Source organism: Wyeomyia smithii, chromosome 1 (genome assembly GCF_029784165.1).
Source record: "Wyeomyia smithii strain HCP4-BCI-WySm-NY-G18 chromosome 1, ASM2978416v1, whole genome shotgun sequence".
NCBI lineage: Eukaryota > Metazoa > Arthropoda > Insecta > Diptera > Culicidae > Wyeomyia > Wyeomyia smithii.
Genome location: NC_073694.1, coordinates 197,924,484 through 197,939,879, shown reverse-complemented (window position 1 = coordinate 197,939,879; position 15,396 = coordinate 197,924,484). Strand labels below are relative to the sequence as shown.

Here is a 15,396-nt window from a genome sequence, read left to right as displayed (position 1 = left end):
ATTCATCGCAAACAGTTTTTGCATTCATTGTCATTTCACAAAATATTTTGGTTTGTTTTTACGAAAAATAATAAATTTCATAAGCTTAAAGTAATAATCATGCTAGCGTACCTCGATGATTAAACTTGCGCTTCTCTGGATTCAAGGCTTTGGTTACAATTTCGAACATACTTCACTACAGTCGGCCTCAAAACTCTGAAAAAACTTTTATACAACGGCAAATTGAAAAAAACACAGACTCGAAAAATTAGTCTGTAAAATTTGCACATTATTCGCGTTGGAAAAAATTTTGAAGGCTGTTCGCACTTATGTGAGCTCTCATATATAATTGTCAAAATGCACAAAATATTTCCTTCCTTCTTTTTCGCACGCACAAACCAAACAAATATCAGCAACACCGTCAACGCGAATTCCTGATGTTACTAAAAATACATCGATCATTCATTTTTTAAATAACCTTCATTTTACTTCGACAATTTTGAAAAACTTGTCCCCTATGATCCAAATCCTGCCTACGCCCATGTCATGACACAAGTGTTTTTCACATAGACTTAGTTTTTGACTGGCGCTGGAACGCGTTAAACAAAAATTGCTGAAATCTGGTCAAATCTGTATGACGTACAAGATAGAGACCAATAACTGATGTTTTTTTCGCACCAGTGTACGCTACAGCGCCGCGCACGGGCGAATGTAGACGATAGTGAACCTATATATTAGAGAAATGACAAGACACTCACCGTTAAGGCAACTGTCAACATCAAAACGGATAACGGCAATGCAAAATTATACAGCTCGCCCGTTTTGATGTTGACAGTTGCCTTAACGGTGAGTGTCTCGGCGTCTCTCTGGTGTATAGGCTGACTAACGCTGACTAGTAGACGGAAGCGCAAGAGAGCAACTTTTTGAAAGAGAATGTAACGCACTCGCACTTTGTCAATCAAGCACTGTAACGCTTCACCTGATTTTCTCCATACTCTCACTCGTTGTTTTTGAAAATCTCAAACTTTGATTCGTCGGTCCATGAAACACGTTTCCAAAAAGATACTGGTTTATTGAGATATTGTTTGCAAATTCTAGTCGTTTTGAAGTAGAGTACTTCTCTCAGGAAGTTCGGCTACATAGGAATGTGAAATAAAAATCTAAAACCGAAAAAAGTGAAAAATATGTCCAATTTCAAATGCTAATAAATCGCTTAAGCCTGTAGTACACTCTTTGACCGAGCGTCAAATATTTGTCACTTTTTGACAGATAAGAATTTGGTCAAAGATAATTATTTGTCACTCTCCAATTTTAACATGGGGCAAACACGGGCAAACAACAACCATGATGTCAAATAGATTTGACCATTATGTCACAAGGTCAAACATTTGACCATTAGACAAAGAGTGTACTACAGGCTTTAGTATTCGATGGACTTTCTTCATTCTTGTAGCATTAGATTGGAAAATCTTCTAAGTTTCTTCTCAAAATAATCGTTAACGATAACATCGATAGTTTCCAAGCTTCTATCGATATTATCGATAGATTATCGTAATTTTTGGGTAGGCGCGAGGTTGCAAAAGCAAGGATAATGTTTGTTCACTTGTGAATTTTACCGAAGTCTTTTCGGCCAGTAGAGAATTGGGAACAAAAATTGACTATTTTGAATAACTACTATATGATATTTTGCAAGTGCAAGAAATAATTCGCATACTTTGTGCCACCTGAACTGCTGCCTGCGACTTATCGATAATTATCGTTAGCGCTGGAATTGAACTATATTATCAATATGGAGCGATTATCGATATTGACGATAAATATCGATAACTTTCCCATCACTATTCTAGACAGCGACAACAGCAGTCGTCCTCCCTTAGCAGCAGCACTAGCAGTGCAGTGGATACCAGCGATGGCGGAAAGCGGCCACAGCTGTGGCGTAGCCATGGATAGCGCAATAGTTGCAGCAGATTCCAGCAACGATAGCAGCTGGGCCAGCTGATGCAGGGACAGTGGATACCAATGGCAGCGTATAGCGGCCACAACTGTGGCATGGCTATGGATAGCGAACTAGTTGCAGTGAGGCACTTTAGTGAAATGCAGTCTCTGTGCGATAGTGGGCTCTAGTAAATGCATTCAATGAAAAGTTGACTCATTTTGACAACACGTGAGCCGTCTAGTTTTGAGTGTCCACGTGGTATGTGAATGGCCCCTAATCAAAAATATATGTTTTGGAAGGTGCCTAATAATTCTGAAGAGAGAGGTGTCGCACGCTATATTTGATGCAGAAATGGAAATGTCTCTATTCCGGGTTTCTCCGGGGCATTTTTAGATTGTTCCGGTAGTGGCCAATGTAGTCTGTGTTCAGAAATATGTCTTTTGGATGATTCCTGATAAAAAATCCTGAAGATAGAGGTGTCGCATGAAATATTTTGTTGCAGAAATGTAAATTCTCGCACTACGAGTTCCTTCGGGACATCCAGTTTGTTCCGGGAGTGGCCAATGACGCCTAAATTTAAAAATATGCCTTTTGAAAGATTCCAGATGAAAAATCCTGGAGATATAGGTGCCACAGGCTATATTTTTATGCAGAAACGTAAATGTTCCCTGAGACAGGTTCCTCTGGGGATTTCCAGATGAGAAATAGCCATTTCTCGATGAGCCCTTTGCCGATTCCTGATCTTGATGAAACATTCACTTAAGAAATGTTTTTTTTTTTTATCTATGCCAATGATGGAAATAAGCATTTTTATCAGGTAACCAATTATCAAATCCATCCAAAAATTAGCAGGTTTGTCATGCCTACCGACACTTGCCTATCCTACTTATTTTGACCCCTGTACATATGCTTACTAGTTTGTAAACATTACAATATGTACATATGCTTACTAGTTTGTAAACATTACAAAATATGTCGAATAAGTTCCGAAAAAATCGTTGCAATTCTCAATTATAGCCAGTAAAAGATAAATGTAAGATTAGGTTTGAGTTTTATTTCAATTCATTTTTTGATTAGAAGCAACTACAAACTATTAATATAATAAAGTGTTAAATGTATGAATGAAGTGTTAAATGTTGATGTCTCCGTTTATGGCAGAACACACAATATAAATTCTAAATTAATATTACCTAGTAAATAATTAATTCATCACATAAAATCCTATTTGAAAAAAAAGACACTAATCTTCATCTGCTTGGGACGTTCGAATTCATAATTTTAATAAATAACTAACTAATACTACTACTATTAACTCACTAACTAACTAATAATACAACTAACAATGGCAACTGTACAGAAAACCGATATCAAGCAGATTGAACGTATTTAGCAACTCGTGCTTCTGCTATCGGTATGTCCCCAGGCTTCAAGCAAAGCAAGTGTTATATTAAAATTAGCACACCACTCGTCGCAACAATCTGCTGACAGCAAATACCTGTAAAAATATGGGACGACGTATTAGTATCCGGTGAAAGCCATATATTCACGAAAACCTACCGTTGAAAAGCAGTATTGCCTTGCTTTGCTAGCACCAGCGATTCAACATCATCCAGCGGTGCTGGACGTCGAAATTGTAATAATAATTTGTTCAATCGAGAGCATACCAGTCTGGGTGCAGCACTTCTGCAAATTCATGCTCCCGATCGGAGGCTTGCATTTTTCATCCTCAGGATAGGTCCAAAAGCGAAGGACATGACCATGCAGCCGACACCAGCGCCGATGCCGTGCTCCGATCCCGGATTCATCCTCGAACATCGTCGATACCTTCCAGAGGACGACTGGATTTTGGGTCCAATTTGATCGCTGGATTTCCTAAGTGCAAGTGAATCAGCATCACAAAACAAACACTACGCGAACACGACAAAAACCCGCAAGCGCAGCAGCAAAAAAGCTGAGTCTGACCGTTTGACTATATTCCTCCGGAGAGGCACGATCGGTCAAGTTTTTTTCACTTGCACTGGAACTATTTCTAACAAACGAAACACAGATTTATAAAAACAAGTTCCTAGCGCACGATCAAAACAAAACTTTTTTTTTCCCCTTCCCGTTCCCGTTGGTCGAAATTTGACATTGCCAAGCAGCGTTGCCGGTGCTATTAATGTTTTGACTGGCTGTCGTGTATGCCAAAAAGAGAAGCACACATTTTTATTCGATAAGTCTCTATATGTGACTTTCTGTAGGTGTGAAGAGGCACGTTTGCCTTCGCCATGTCAATGACAGCAGTCGCAAACCGTTGGGAACGGTTGGCGGCCAAAATAGAAATAATTCTATTTTTTACAACAACAACAAGCGACGGTCGACCGCTGTGCTCTGATTGGTCGAAAAAGAACGGAACGGTAGCGGTCAACCGCTACAACAGTTAGTCTGATACAGGCTTTATACTTGCAGTACTACTTGAATTCCGAATCGGTGTAGTCGGACGGATCAAACTGTAAAGGTAAACGTGTTCCTCGGCTTGTTATACAGATTAAACGGTTTCAATTGGAAAAAACGAAGTGAACGAATTCTAGTAGGATATCGACTCTATAATTCTTATGAAGTTTGTGCAATTATCGTCTGGGGGTTAATGATGCCATAGAGAACTAATCTTTTGCAGGTAGAAGCTCTGCATTATGAAGAACCATCATGAATGAAATTAACGCTGTAAGACGTCATTTACCCCTACTAACGATAATAGATCCGATACCCTAATTGAATATCAAAAAAGTTTTCCAATTTCTGGACGGTTTCATGCTGACCAGTGGTTTGAAAGATTGTGCAGTTAGGTTTGTTAGACACGATTTGATTGGTGCATAAGCTATAAAAATGAAATGAAAACCGTTTCATGATACAGAATAATAGTGCGATTGGGCAGGTTTAACATTAGACTACTATCGGAAAACCTGCCGAAGTAGTCTCATATCCTATCATACTTTTAGTATGGAAATGTGGGTTGCCAGTTTCATGGTTTTTCACTCCGCCAGGTTATTAAATGCAATTGGAAATTGAAGACTAATTGGTATATCGTCGATATATACGATTTTGTGGAAATATTTAAATAAAATAACTAACATCCAGCGGACTGAGCGTCGTTTGAAGCCAAGAATACCCGCAAGTGCTCTAGCGCTGCCGTAGAAGGGTCATTGCTTCAATTCTAATCCCGCGTTGTCGAAATATTGAAAGAGTGAAACTGTGCACTTTTATTAACCTAATAGTAAACCACCGTAGTTCTATGTCAAAAATGAAGTCGTGTATTGAAAACCTCATTTAATTTCATTTTCGTATATTTTGTCTGATTTAGTTTGAATTTGGTTGTCAGCGTCCAAAATTTGCACTTTCATTGTTCACATCTTCATTTTTTTTTTTATTGAATATACAAGTTTTCTAAGGGACATTTTGATTAGATGTTATTATGTCTATTCAATATATTATTACATTCATGTCTATTTTAAGTAAACACGCAAAAATTGATAACACCTGGTTTGAATACCATTTTATCGGCCATCGCTCACCTTATCAATGTCGAGACAGTATAGAATCTCTCTTTTTAATTTCATGTTGTTGAATGACAATGAGTTATAGCGGTGCATTCATTGTTATTCTTCGCTATCTGTCCACCTTCAGAAGTGTGGATGATGCGATAGGTTCCGCTTCGTGACAGTAGGTAATTACGTTCTACGCAGATTCGTCCCATGTTACTCTTTGTCGCTTTTTTACCATCTAACATAAATATTCTCAGAAAAATCTATTGAAAATACCAAATTGTTCCCAAGTATGTATCATCATTTTCCTACGTCCACTGGAAATAGAGTACAAATTTACTGGAAGGAAGGTTTTAAGTCATAGTTCGAAGAATATAATAAAAGCAAAAATCATAAGTGTTTGAAGTTAAGAAAATAATTTTAAAAAATTAAGTTCTCACTCTAATATTAGTCCCAGTTATTCTAATACGATTGTACGTTTGCCTTAACACTTTCGTAAGTGCATTCTAGAACCAGAAAATGTATATTCAAAAAAAAAATAGTTTCACTTGTTCTGATAAGCGTAGAAATACTAGGTGGCAAATTTATCCCAGTAAGTATCCAGAATCAAAGATTTGTATTTGTATTTGTGAGGTATAGGAGGGGGCCAAGGGCCGGGTCACTGGTGTTATGAGGCACCATTCATGCTATACCAGTGATAAAAGGATTGGCATCACAGCCTCAGTAACCAGCTGGTCAATTAAATTCTGTGTAACTAACTAGAATAACCCTGGGCAAGTTGCAAAAATGCTCTCTTGTTAGGGTAGCATCTTGGCAAGACCCCTGAGTTAAAACTAGTCAATTAACTGCCGAAGGATAAGGAAAGGCAAGGATCTCTGAAGGTTAATAAATGTGTGTAAGTGTTAGTGCGTGTGTGTGTAAATGTATGTGCACCTGTTTGTTTGTTGAGTTTACTATGCTGAAAAATAATGATGATAATAATAAATAATGATAATACCAACAATAACCGTAACAACCATAATAATAACAATAATAAAAATAAAAACAGAACCTAATAACAACATATGCTAATCAATAAACAAAAACAAACATGATAAAATAATACTTAGCTTTGAAAACGAAGAACTGTGGTTTCTTGATTAAATTTCGCTGTGTTGGTGAATTCGACACATATCGAGACATCTAAACTCGAAGCTTATTATGAAACTCGAAATAAAATCGTTAAAGTTAATAAAAAAAATCACAGGAGGGTTGTGTGCAAAGCCACGACCGCAAGGATGAAGTAGAATACTTTTACAAGAAAGATAATCGGCTGCTTGCGTGTCAGTCATTTTTTAATTTGTTGTTCAATTCAATATCGGATAAGATACCGATCACATCTTGGCGTTATCACTGACAGTGCGATTAAAGTATTCCTTGTGATAAAATAAACAGTGAAAAGCTAATTTAAAACTCAAAACTAGACGGCTCATGTGTTGTCAAAATGAGTCAACTTTTATTGAATGCATTTACTAGTGCCCGCTATCGCACAGAGACTGCATTCCACTAAAGTGCTTCACTGCATCAGCTGCTATCGATGCTAAACCCGCTGCAACTGCTACGCCATCCGTGTTGTTTTGGCCGCTACACGCTGGTATTGGTATCCGCTGTCTCTGCATCAACTGGCCCAGCTGCTATCGATGCTGAGATTCGCTGCAACTAGTGAACTATCCATTGCTATGCCACAGCTGTGGCCGCTATCCGCCTGGTATCCACTGCACTGCTACTGCTGCTGCTAAGGAAAGAATGCTGTTGTCGCTGTCTAGAACTATTATGAGCGGCTTCGTTGCTGTTGATGTTGATTTCTTTTGAAGGGACTTTAACCCAAACGGTCATTCGTCCCTGATGAGCGGCTTCGACTGAAACAGGCTCTTATATAAGGATGAAAAACCTATCGATAGTAGTAGGCAATCATCGATAACTATCGATAGCCATTTTAGTCGATAATTCCCATCCTTACTCTTATACAGACAAATAGCAAATTTAAAATGCCAAGGTCTATGATTCTGTCGACCGTGCTTGGGAAGCAATCATATTAACGACTAATCAGATCAGTCAAATTTCGCGCTTCAACAAGGATTGACCATTTTCAATAATATAATTGCTTGTCATGATTTGGACTTGATAATTTTTGAATTTCAATTATGCGAAAAATTATGTTTTATGCTGATAATGAAAGCTTTTCGGATGTTGTGCTCATGACTGAAGGAAAAGATAATTCAGTACGTTCTGAGACACGGAGATGAAGTCAAATATATATATACCTGTTTCAAATTTCTTGAAAGTGTAAATTGATTTAAGAGAAAATATTAACTCTTCAATTAGGTTTTTATTTCATCCTGAAAAGGACAATTTGTTGTTTAATTCAATGTTTGATAAGGTGCCGATCACATCTTTGCGTTGTCACTGGCAGTGCGAATAAAGTATTCCTTGAGGGAAGATAATCACTCAAAAGCTTTCCAGAATGTTCTTTTCATGGATGCAATTGCTGGTGTGCCTGCAATCGCTCAGAGACAGCATTTCACTAAAATGCCACACTGCATCAGCTGGCCCTGCTTATATTGATGCTGAGACCAACGTCAACCGCTGCGCTATCCCCGTTGCCACAGTAGTGGACGCTTCCGTTGCCATTGGTATCCGCTGTCCTGCATCACCTGGTCCTGCTATCGATGCTGAGACGTGCTCAGCAATCCGTTGCCATAACACAGCTGTGGCCTATATCCGTTGCACTGCTACTGCTGCTGTATCCACTGCACTGCACTGCTACTGCTAAGGGAGGACTGCTGTTGTCGCAGTCTAGAATTATAATGAGCGGCTTCGGGTGAAACAGGCTTTTATATAGGCCAAATAGCACATTTCAAATGGCAAGGTCTATGATTCTGTCGGCCGTGCTTGGGAAGCAATCATATAACGACCAATCAGAGGTCGAAGTTTTCGTTTTGACAAGGCTTGACTATTTTCACTTGTACAATAGTTTGAAAAATAAAATTACAATTATCTGCATTTGGGAAGAACCTTAGAAGATTTTCCAATCTATTGCTGAAAGAACGAAGGAAATCCATCGAAAACTAACCGATTTATTAGCATTTGAAATTGGACATATTTTTCACTTTTTTCATTTTAGATTTTCATTTTACATCCCTATGTAGCCCAACTTCCTGAGAGAAGTATTCTACTTCAAAAACGAAAAGGGAAAGAGAAAAAGAATGTATATATGAACGATGTAGTTTATTAAGAAACCACGTACACGTTTACTAAATTATACTACATACAACAATACAACTTTGCACATGGAACTAACAGTAAAAAGTGAAGAATTTGAGTTCACGTTCAACTACAGTCCATCCATGAATGCATAAGAGTCACACAGCCAGAAAAAAGTAAAAGCATTAATTCATTTTATCTAATAAGTAACGAAGTATCATGTGGGACTGCAATGCATTAATGGATATAGACCTGAAAAGAGCTTGCACTAAGTGGTCTGGTCCACGTGTGAGAAAAATTCTTTAGTGTTAATTGATATTGTTAAGAAACTTTCTCACATAGGAGATGGCCGAGATCAGAGTAGGAAAGACTATAACATAGGTATCTGACTCTCATCATCTCCCTTAGCTCCCATCCGCCACCCGGGAGCACGCGCCCTTGGGCTGTCAAAACTCTCATACAATAGTTTTGTGACTCCATCTTAGGATTCCGTAAAGCTATAAGAACCCGAGATAGGAGCTCAACCACCAAGCCCAGGGCAGTAAGTATCCAGAATCAAAGATTTGAATAAAAACACAGCAAGTTTTGTCGATAAAAACCTATATTACCTTGTGAATCTGGACAGAAATCCTTTATTTATTTAGTCGCATTTAGGTGAAACTGGACGGTGGTTTTTCAAGCCTCAAGTTATCGGATAGCATAAATTTTGAATCGTTGAATTACGCAACTTACTGGCTCTCTCTCCCTGGAAACGAGATTTTGCTTTTAAGCTTAATAATGATCAGCGCTTAGGTTATAGAGTATTCACTTTTTTGTATGGATCTTATTCCTTTTTAGTGCATCAAAATGCCACAATTAATCTACACGCTGTTGTTGATGCTACTAGCGGTAGTCACGTTTGGAGACACTAAGGCATGCAATGAAACGGTAAATTTTCTAACAGCTATCCAAACATATTCTTTCTGTTACTGCGTTTAAGTAATTGCATAAAACCGATTTTCCAAAAGTGTTCATTTACAGTCGACTACGAGCATGATAGGTTCTTGTTGGATGGAAAACCTTTTCGCTTTGTGTCTGGATCGTTTCACTATTTTCGCGCTCTGCCCGGTTCCTGGCGGCACATTTTGCGTTCGATGCGAGCCGCTGGTTTGAACGTTGTTATGACGTGAGTTCCTCAATAATGAAAATTTTTGGTTTAAAGATGAAAATGTCTACAATTTTACTACTCAGTTACATCGAATGGTCAACCCATGAACCCAAGGAGGGAATCTATAACTGGGATGGCATCGCCAATCTGGAAGAATTCATTCGCATAGCGGACGAAGAAAATCTCTACGTTGTACTGCGACCGGGGCCATATATATGTGCAGAACGTGATATGGGTGGCTTTCCGTACTGGTTATTGACGAAGTACCCGAGCATGAAGTTGCGCACATCTGATGCGGGTAAATGAATATTCGACATAAATAAATCCTGAATCTATTGACGCAACAACGTTTTCCTAGACTTCCTTCGAGAGGTCGAAAAGTGGTATGACGTATTGTTACCTCGGATAAAGAAATACTTGCGTGGACAGGGAGGCCCAGTCATCATGGTGTCAATTGAGAACGAGTATGGATCGTTCTCGGCCTGTGACCACGAATATTTATCTTTTCTCAAGAATCTGACAGGTAACTGGGCTGTAATTAGTTTGATTCTATGACAGGTGAATTATAATATTCATTGTACATCCACCAGAAAAATACGTTCAGAACGATGCAGTACTTTTTACAAACGACATGCCAGATCAATTGGAATGCGGAAGTATTCCAGGCGTTCTAGCAACTGTAGACTTCGGAACAAGTAAGTTATCCGCTTGAATTGAGTCCAAAATCATCCTTTCTAATTAATTTCTAAATAAACTCTACAACAATAGCCGACAATCCCGACCAGCACTGGCAGAAGTTGCGTAAATATCAACCCAAAGGACCTCTTGTGAATGCTGAATTCTATCCCGGCTGGTTCACCCACTGGACGGAACCGATGGCACGAGTTGCGGTAGGCCCGGTAGCGGATACATTGCGTACTATGTTGTCCAGTGGGGCCAGCGTTAACTTTTATATGTTCTTCGGTGGAACCAATTTTGGTTTCACTGCCGGAGCCAACGGCGGAGGTCCGGGGGAATACCAAGCGGATATCACATCCTACGATTACGATGCACCATTGGATGAGGCGGGTGACCCAACCAGTAAATACTACACCCTAAGGAGTGCTGTTTTAGAGGTAAAATTCTAAGGGTCATTGTGATGAATTTTTCTCAACTAGTTTTACTACAGTACCTTCCAGATCCAGACGTTCCGGTTCCGCCAAGACTTCCAAAAATGTCTCTTCCACCGGTGAAATTGAACCGGTATGGATCTTTAATGTCAACCGAAGCACGGCAAGCTCTAGGATATCACACAAAATCCAGCGAGAGACCGTTAAGTTTTGAGGCCCTAGATCAGCACTCGGGACTTGTACTGTACGAAGCAACCATTCCTAGTGGTACAAACCGTGACCCACTACTCCTTAAGGTTCAGGATCTTCGTGATCGCGCTTACGTTCATGTTAACAATGTATGGTTTTTTGAATCAAACACATTTCGTTCGAACCTTAACTATCTTTTTTTACAGAAATTCATAGGTGTCCTTTACAGAGAGAATGCCATCGATTCTATACCAGTTAGCTTAGGACAAGGTGAACGGCTCCAGCTTTTGGTAGAAAATCTAGGGCGAATAAACTATGCCATTGCAAACGACTTCAAGGGCATTCTGGGCTCTGTAACATTTGATGGAAATGAAATTTTAAACTGGACAATGACAAGATTTCCACTGGAGGATTATTCCTTGTTGCAAAACTACGTGGACCGATACAGCGGGTATGAGGTTGAAGCAAGCAGGAACGCAGCTGCACAAATCTTCCAAGGGACATTCGTTATTCATTCCCAACCGATACACGATACATATGTGGATCCAACCGGTTGGGGAAAAGGATTGATATTTATCAATGGATTCAATCTGGGTCGATATTGGCCACTGGCCGGTCCACAAGTCACCCTATACGTACCAAGACACATTCTCCACGAGGGAAGCAACACAATACTCGTCATTGAGTATCAACAAGAAATTCAAGGAGACGCTGTCATCACATTCACCGATCAGCCTAAATTAGATGGCTTATAATACCCACCATTTAATATTTCGAAAGTAATGAGATTGATATTAAAATTCACCTAGCAATGCTACGATAGTATTTCATTCCTGTAAAGGTAACTCCAACAATAAGGGAAGCTAATATAACTTTCAACAAACCATTTCGAGTATTTTTTCTACTTTGTTCGATAATGCCAACCCGGTTTGATTTTCCCTGTTGCAATCCATCTACCAAATCGCCCAGCTCAGCTGTTTTAATAGACAGTTTTTGGCAAACACTCACCGCAACCTGTGAAGCAAATTTGTTTTCGGCAATTTGTACGTTCTCCACGTGTTGGTTGGAAATTCGAAGCTCCGTGAGCATAAGCATTGCATTCAAATTGTCCAGATGAGTTGAAATGTTTTGTAGAACATTCTGAACGTAGGTTTTAACGTTTAGTGACTTCATCGCACTGCAGTAGAAAATATAAATCAGTGTTTTGCCCCAATTACTACTAAAATCGACTATAACTACATATCATAGTGCTCCATTTGGTTTGGAAGGGAGGATATTTCCGACAGTACTTCGTTCCTGACCTTTTTGTTCTTCATTCCCATGAGAGTCAAATCCTCTTCACAGAGCCCAGATAAGTGATCATATTTGATACCGTATTTCCTGACAAGACACAAGCATTAAACGTATCGATTCTCACGCTTACTGTATATTTACCTGAGTTCTTCGGTAAGGTTTTCAGCTTCACCGCCAATGCTGGATAGTAAGGCCGCTATCGGATCATAGAAATCCGTCATCTCCAGCAGCCCGGTGTCTTCATCATCGTCTCCAACGCCATTAACAGCGGTGGGATCAGTCGAGCGAGATATTTCATTCATTTTGACCGAACAAAGATGTGAACACTTAATCCAAATAATATTAAGCTTTATTTTAAGGAACCTACATATGCAAATAAAACGCGCGTATTAAAAACAATAAAAGCATGAGCATGTAAACAGAATACTATTCACCAAACTCACCACGCCCGGTCGAACGCAAGCACAACGACATACAATATTTCATAGACTAGCAGGTTAGGTTCCAAGTTGCACTCAACCGATGGAGTACTCGAAGACTCGGTAAAATTATCCTAAAGTTAAAACAGAAAATAAGGAGAACTGTTTTAAATAATTTCCGATATGTGTCAATGCTAAGGAAAAAATTCTCACTATAATGCGCTAATTTAATTGGTTCGAACGCCACTGGCACAAGCTTTATATATTTAAACGTCTGCTCTCTATTCGCGTTGACGGTGTTGCTGATATTTGTTTGGATTTTGCATGCGAAAAAGAAGGAAATATTTTTGCTTTTGTCATCACGCACATTTTGACAATTACACATGAGTGTTCACGTAGGTGCGAACAGCCTGCAAAATCTCTCTCAACCCAAATTACAGTCAAACGGAGTGGATTCGGGAACCAATTTATTTTCAATTTAGAACCAGTCGTAGAGAATCTCCATTGACTGGTTCCCGTTATAACAGTTCAAATTGGCTCCTGAATTTACTCCGTCAGACTAGTAAAATATACAGTGACTATACTTTCTATACCTTAGGTATATTCATTGTAATGCATTCCTGAGACGAGACTTCAAAATATCGGATTGTTTTTCAATGAAAATCGTAAAATACATCAACGCTCCAGGATGAGGAAAAATATTCAAAATATATTTGTAGTTGCCGCACAAATATATCGAGTAAAAGGAATCATTGAACATCAGCAAAGTAAATCGATTGGTGACGTAAAGCTGTTATGTTTCTGACAACTAAACTTCAGTACGGAGCGCCAACAGTCAGAAATTCAACATAAGCAAGGCGCTGAACAAAATATCGAAGATTCAGTTACAGGGCAGTATCGAAGACTACACTGTAAATAAAAATCACGTCGAAGTAAAGTAATTTGCTGTTAAATTCGCACTACTTGCCTAACATTTCAGAGTTGAATGAAAATCTTTCGAAATATATTAATGCAAAGAACGATGAAATCAACAGCAAATCACTTTATTTTCTGTTGTTATGGTAATCTTTGTTGATATGCTTATGTTTGAGGTTACGAATGTCGGTCAGTTGGATAATTATATAAATTCACAATGAATTCAAGAGACTTCTTCTTATTTTAGATTTCTCATTTTTATTTTATTTAAGATTTTTAATTTAATAAAAAGATGATCCTAGAGATGATTCCTGTCACTGTATCGATGCAATCGATTTCAGGATCTGTAAAAGAGTCGTTTTATTGTTATTTTAATTGAAAAGATTCATTTTAACATACGCTCAAATAAAATTTTGATCTCTGGGTAAATGTGCTGTTTGCGCCGTTCGCCATCGTCACTATTTTTGTTTCGCTATGGTTTTGACGTTTGTCAACTAAAATTGCAGCTTTAATTCAATTGATTTAAACAGTGGTGATAATACAAGAGATATTCATTATAATACGATGATGATTTCCATTAACCTGTTTTCAACGCAAGATCATTTCATTGGAAAGTGTTAATCTTCAAGAAATCAACACTAAATCACTTCAATTTGCAGTGTGATGTGATTGAGTCAAGTGCAAAATTATTTGAAGTCATCGTGTCATTTTTTTTATGGTGTAATCAAGACGATAATGCGGCATATCACCGCCTCTTTTCATACATTTTTATCTTACTGCTGACAACGGGCACCATTCAATTTGAGCTCAGGACATGAGTCCATTGTCATTCACTGTTACTCGGTATAATGTCAATGGCTCGGGGAAATCGAGGGAGCTCGAAAGAGGTGCCGAATTGGGTTGTTTAGCTATATCAGTTTTTTATATCATCTGAAAGAGCTTAATTTTCTAAGCAAAACGTGATTTTCAAAAATTTTCTATATCTGTCCTTATATTTTGTAATCACGAATTAAAACTGCTCGATATCGCTACAATGACTGTTCACCCATATACCAACTGTCATTGGAGCGATTTTTATTCTTCATTTAAAAATCGAAGGACAATGATATAAAATTTAAAAAAATCACGTTTTGTTCAGAAAATTACACTCTTTTAGCCCGAAAAAAAAATAACATCAAAAAAACCTTAAAAGTTGCTGTAACTGTACATAGTTTTACCATAATTTAACTATGTTCTTCATTGTAAATACATCATTTCTACATTAAGTATCATTGTCAAGAACAATAAAAAACATTGTTTTTGCCATTTTTACCATGAAAAAGTGGGGTTGTTATGTATCTTAACAGCATTTTTGCAGGCACTACTCCCATACATTTAGAAGTCACTGACAATGTTTTTCATGCTAAAATTATTGTCGGTGATAGATTCAACAATAAAAAACATTGTTAAAACATGGTAATAACAAAAAACGTTCGCAAGCTTACAGTAAAAATACTATGTTTTTTATGGTTACAATGAAAAATATTCACTGTTCTCACCACAAAATACATCGTAAATTTTTTTTCGGGAGCTGATATATATATATATATATATATATATATATATATATATATATATATATATATATATATATATATATATATAT

General features: G+C 38.0%; 1 protein-coding gene across 2 annotated transcripts; it reads left to right on the top strand.

Moving 5' to 3' along the window:
- The first annotated feature begins 4,302 nt into the window (after window positions 1-4,302).
- Window positions 4,303-12,003, top strand: LOC129731528 (beta-galactosidase-like). 2 transcript variants are annotated; one of them, XM_055691647.1, is made up of 9 exons: window positions 4,303-4,412; window positions 9,517-9,606; window positions 9,687-9,844; window positions 9,910-10,124; window positions 10,185-10,349; window positions 10,417-10,521; window positions 10,595-10,941; window positions 10,995-11,273; window positions 11,331-12,003. In XM_055691647.1, exons 2-9 carry the CDS (start codon window positions 9,526-9,528, stop codon window positions 11,877-11,879), a joined length of 1,899 nt encoding a protein of 632 aa, XP_055547622.1. In that variant the 5' UTR covers window positions 4,303-4,412; window positions 9,517-9,525; the 3' UTR covers window positions 11,880-12,003. The 2 variants fall into 2 exon arrangements, with proteins under 2 accessions (XP_055547622.1, XP_055547700.1); XM_055691725.1 differs by lacking the exon at window positions 4,303-4,412 and adding an exon at window positions 9,088-9,220.
- The last annotated feature ends 3,393 nt before the right edge of the window (window positions 12,004-15,396 follow it).

What these genes read in the sequence shown, in the direction of transcription:
- LOC129731528 (XM_055691647.1), top strand. Translation starts at nt 9,526, where the DNA reads ATGCCACAATTAATCTACACGCTGTTGTTGATGCTACTAGCGGTAGTC. An exon ending in CTAAGGCATGCAATGAAACG is followed by an intron (nt 9,607 to 9,686) that starts GTAAATTTTCTA and finishes ATTTTCCAAAAG; the next exon opens with TGTTCATTTACAGTCGACTA. An exon ending in GTTGCGCACATCTGATGCGG is followed by an intron (nt 10,125 to 10,184) that starts GTAAATGAATAT and finishes ACGTTTTCCTAG; the next exon opens with ACTTCCTTCGAGAGGTCGAA.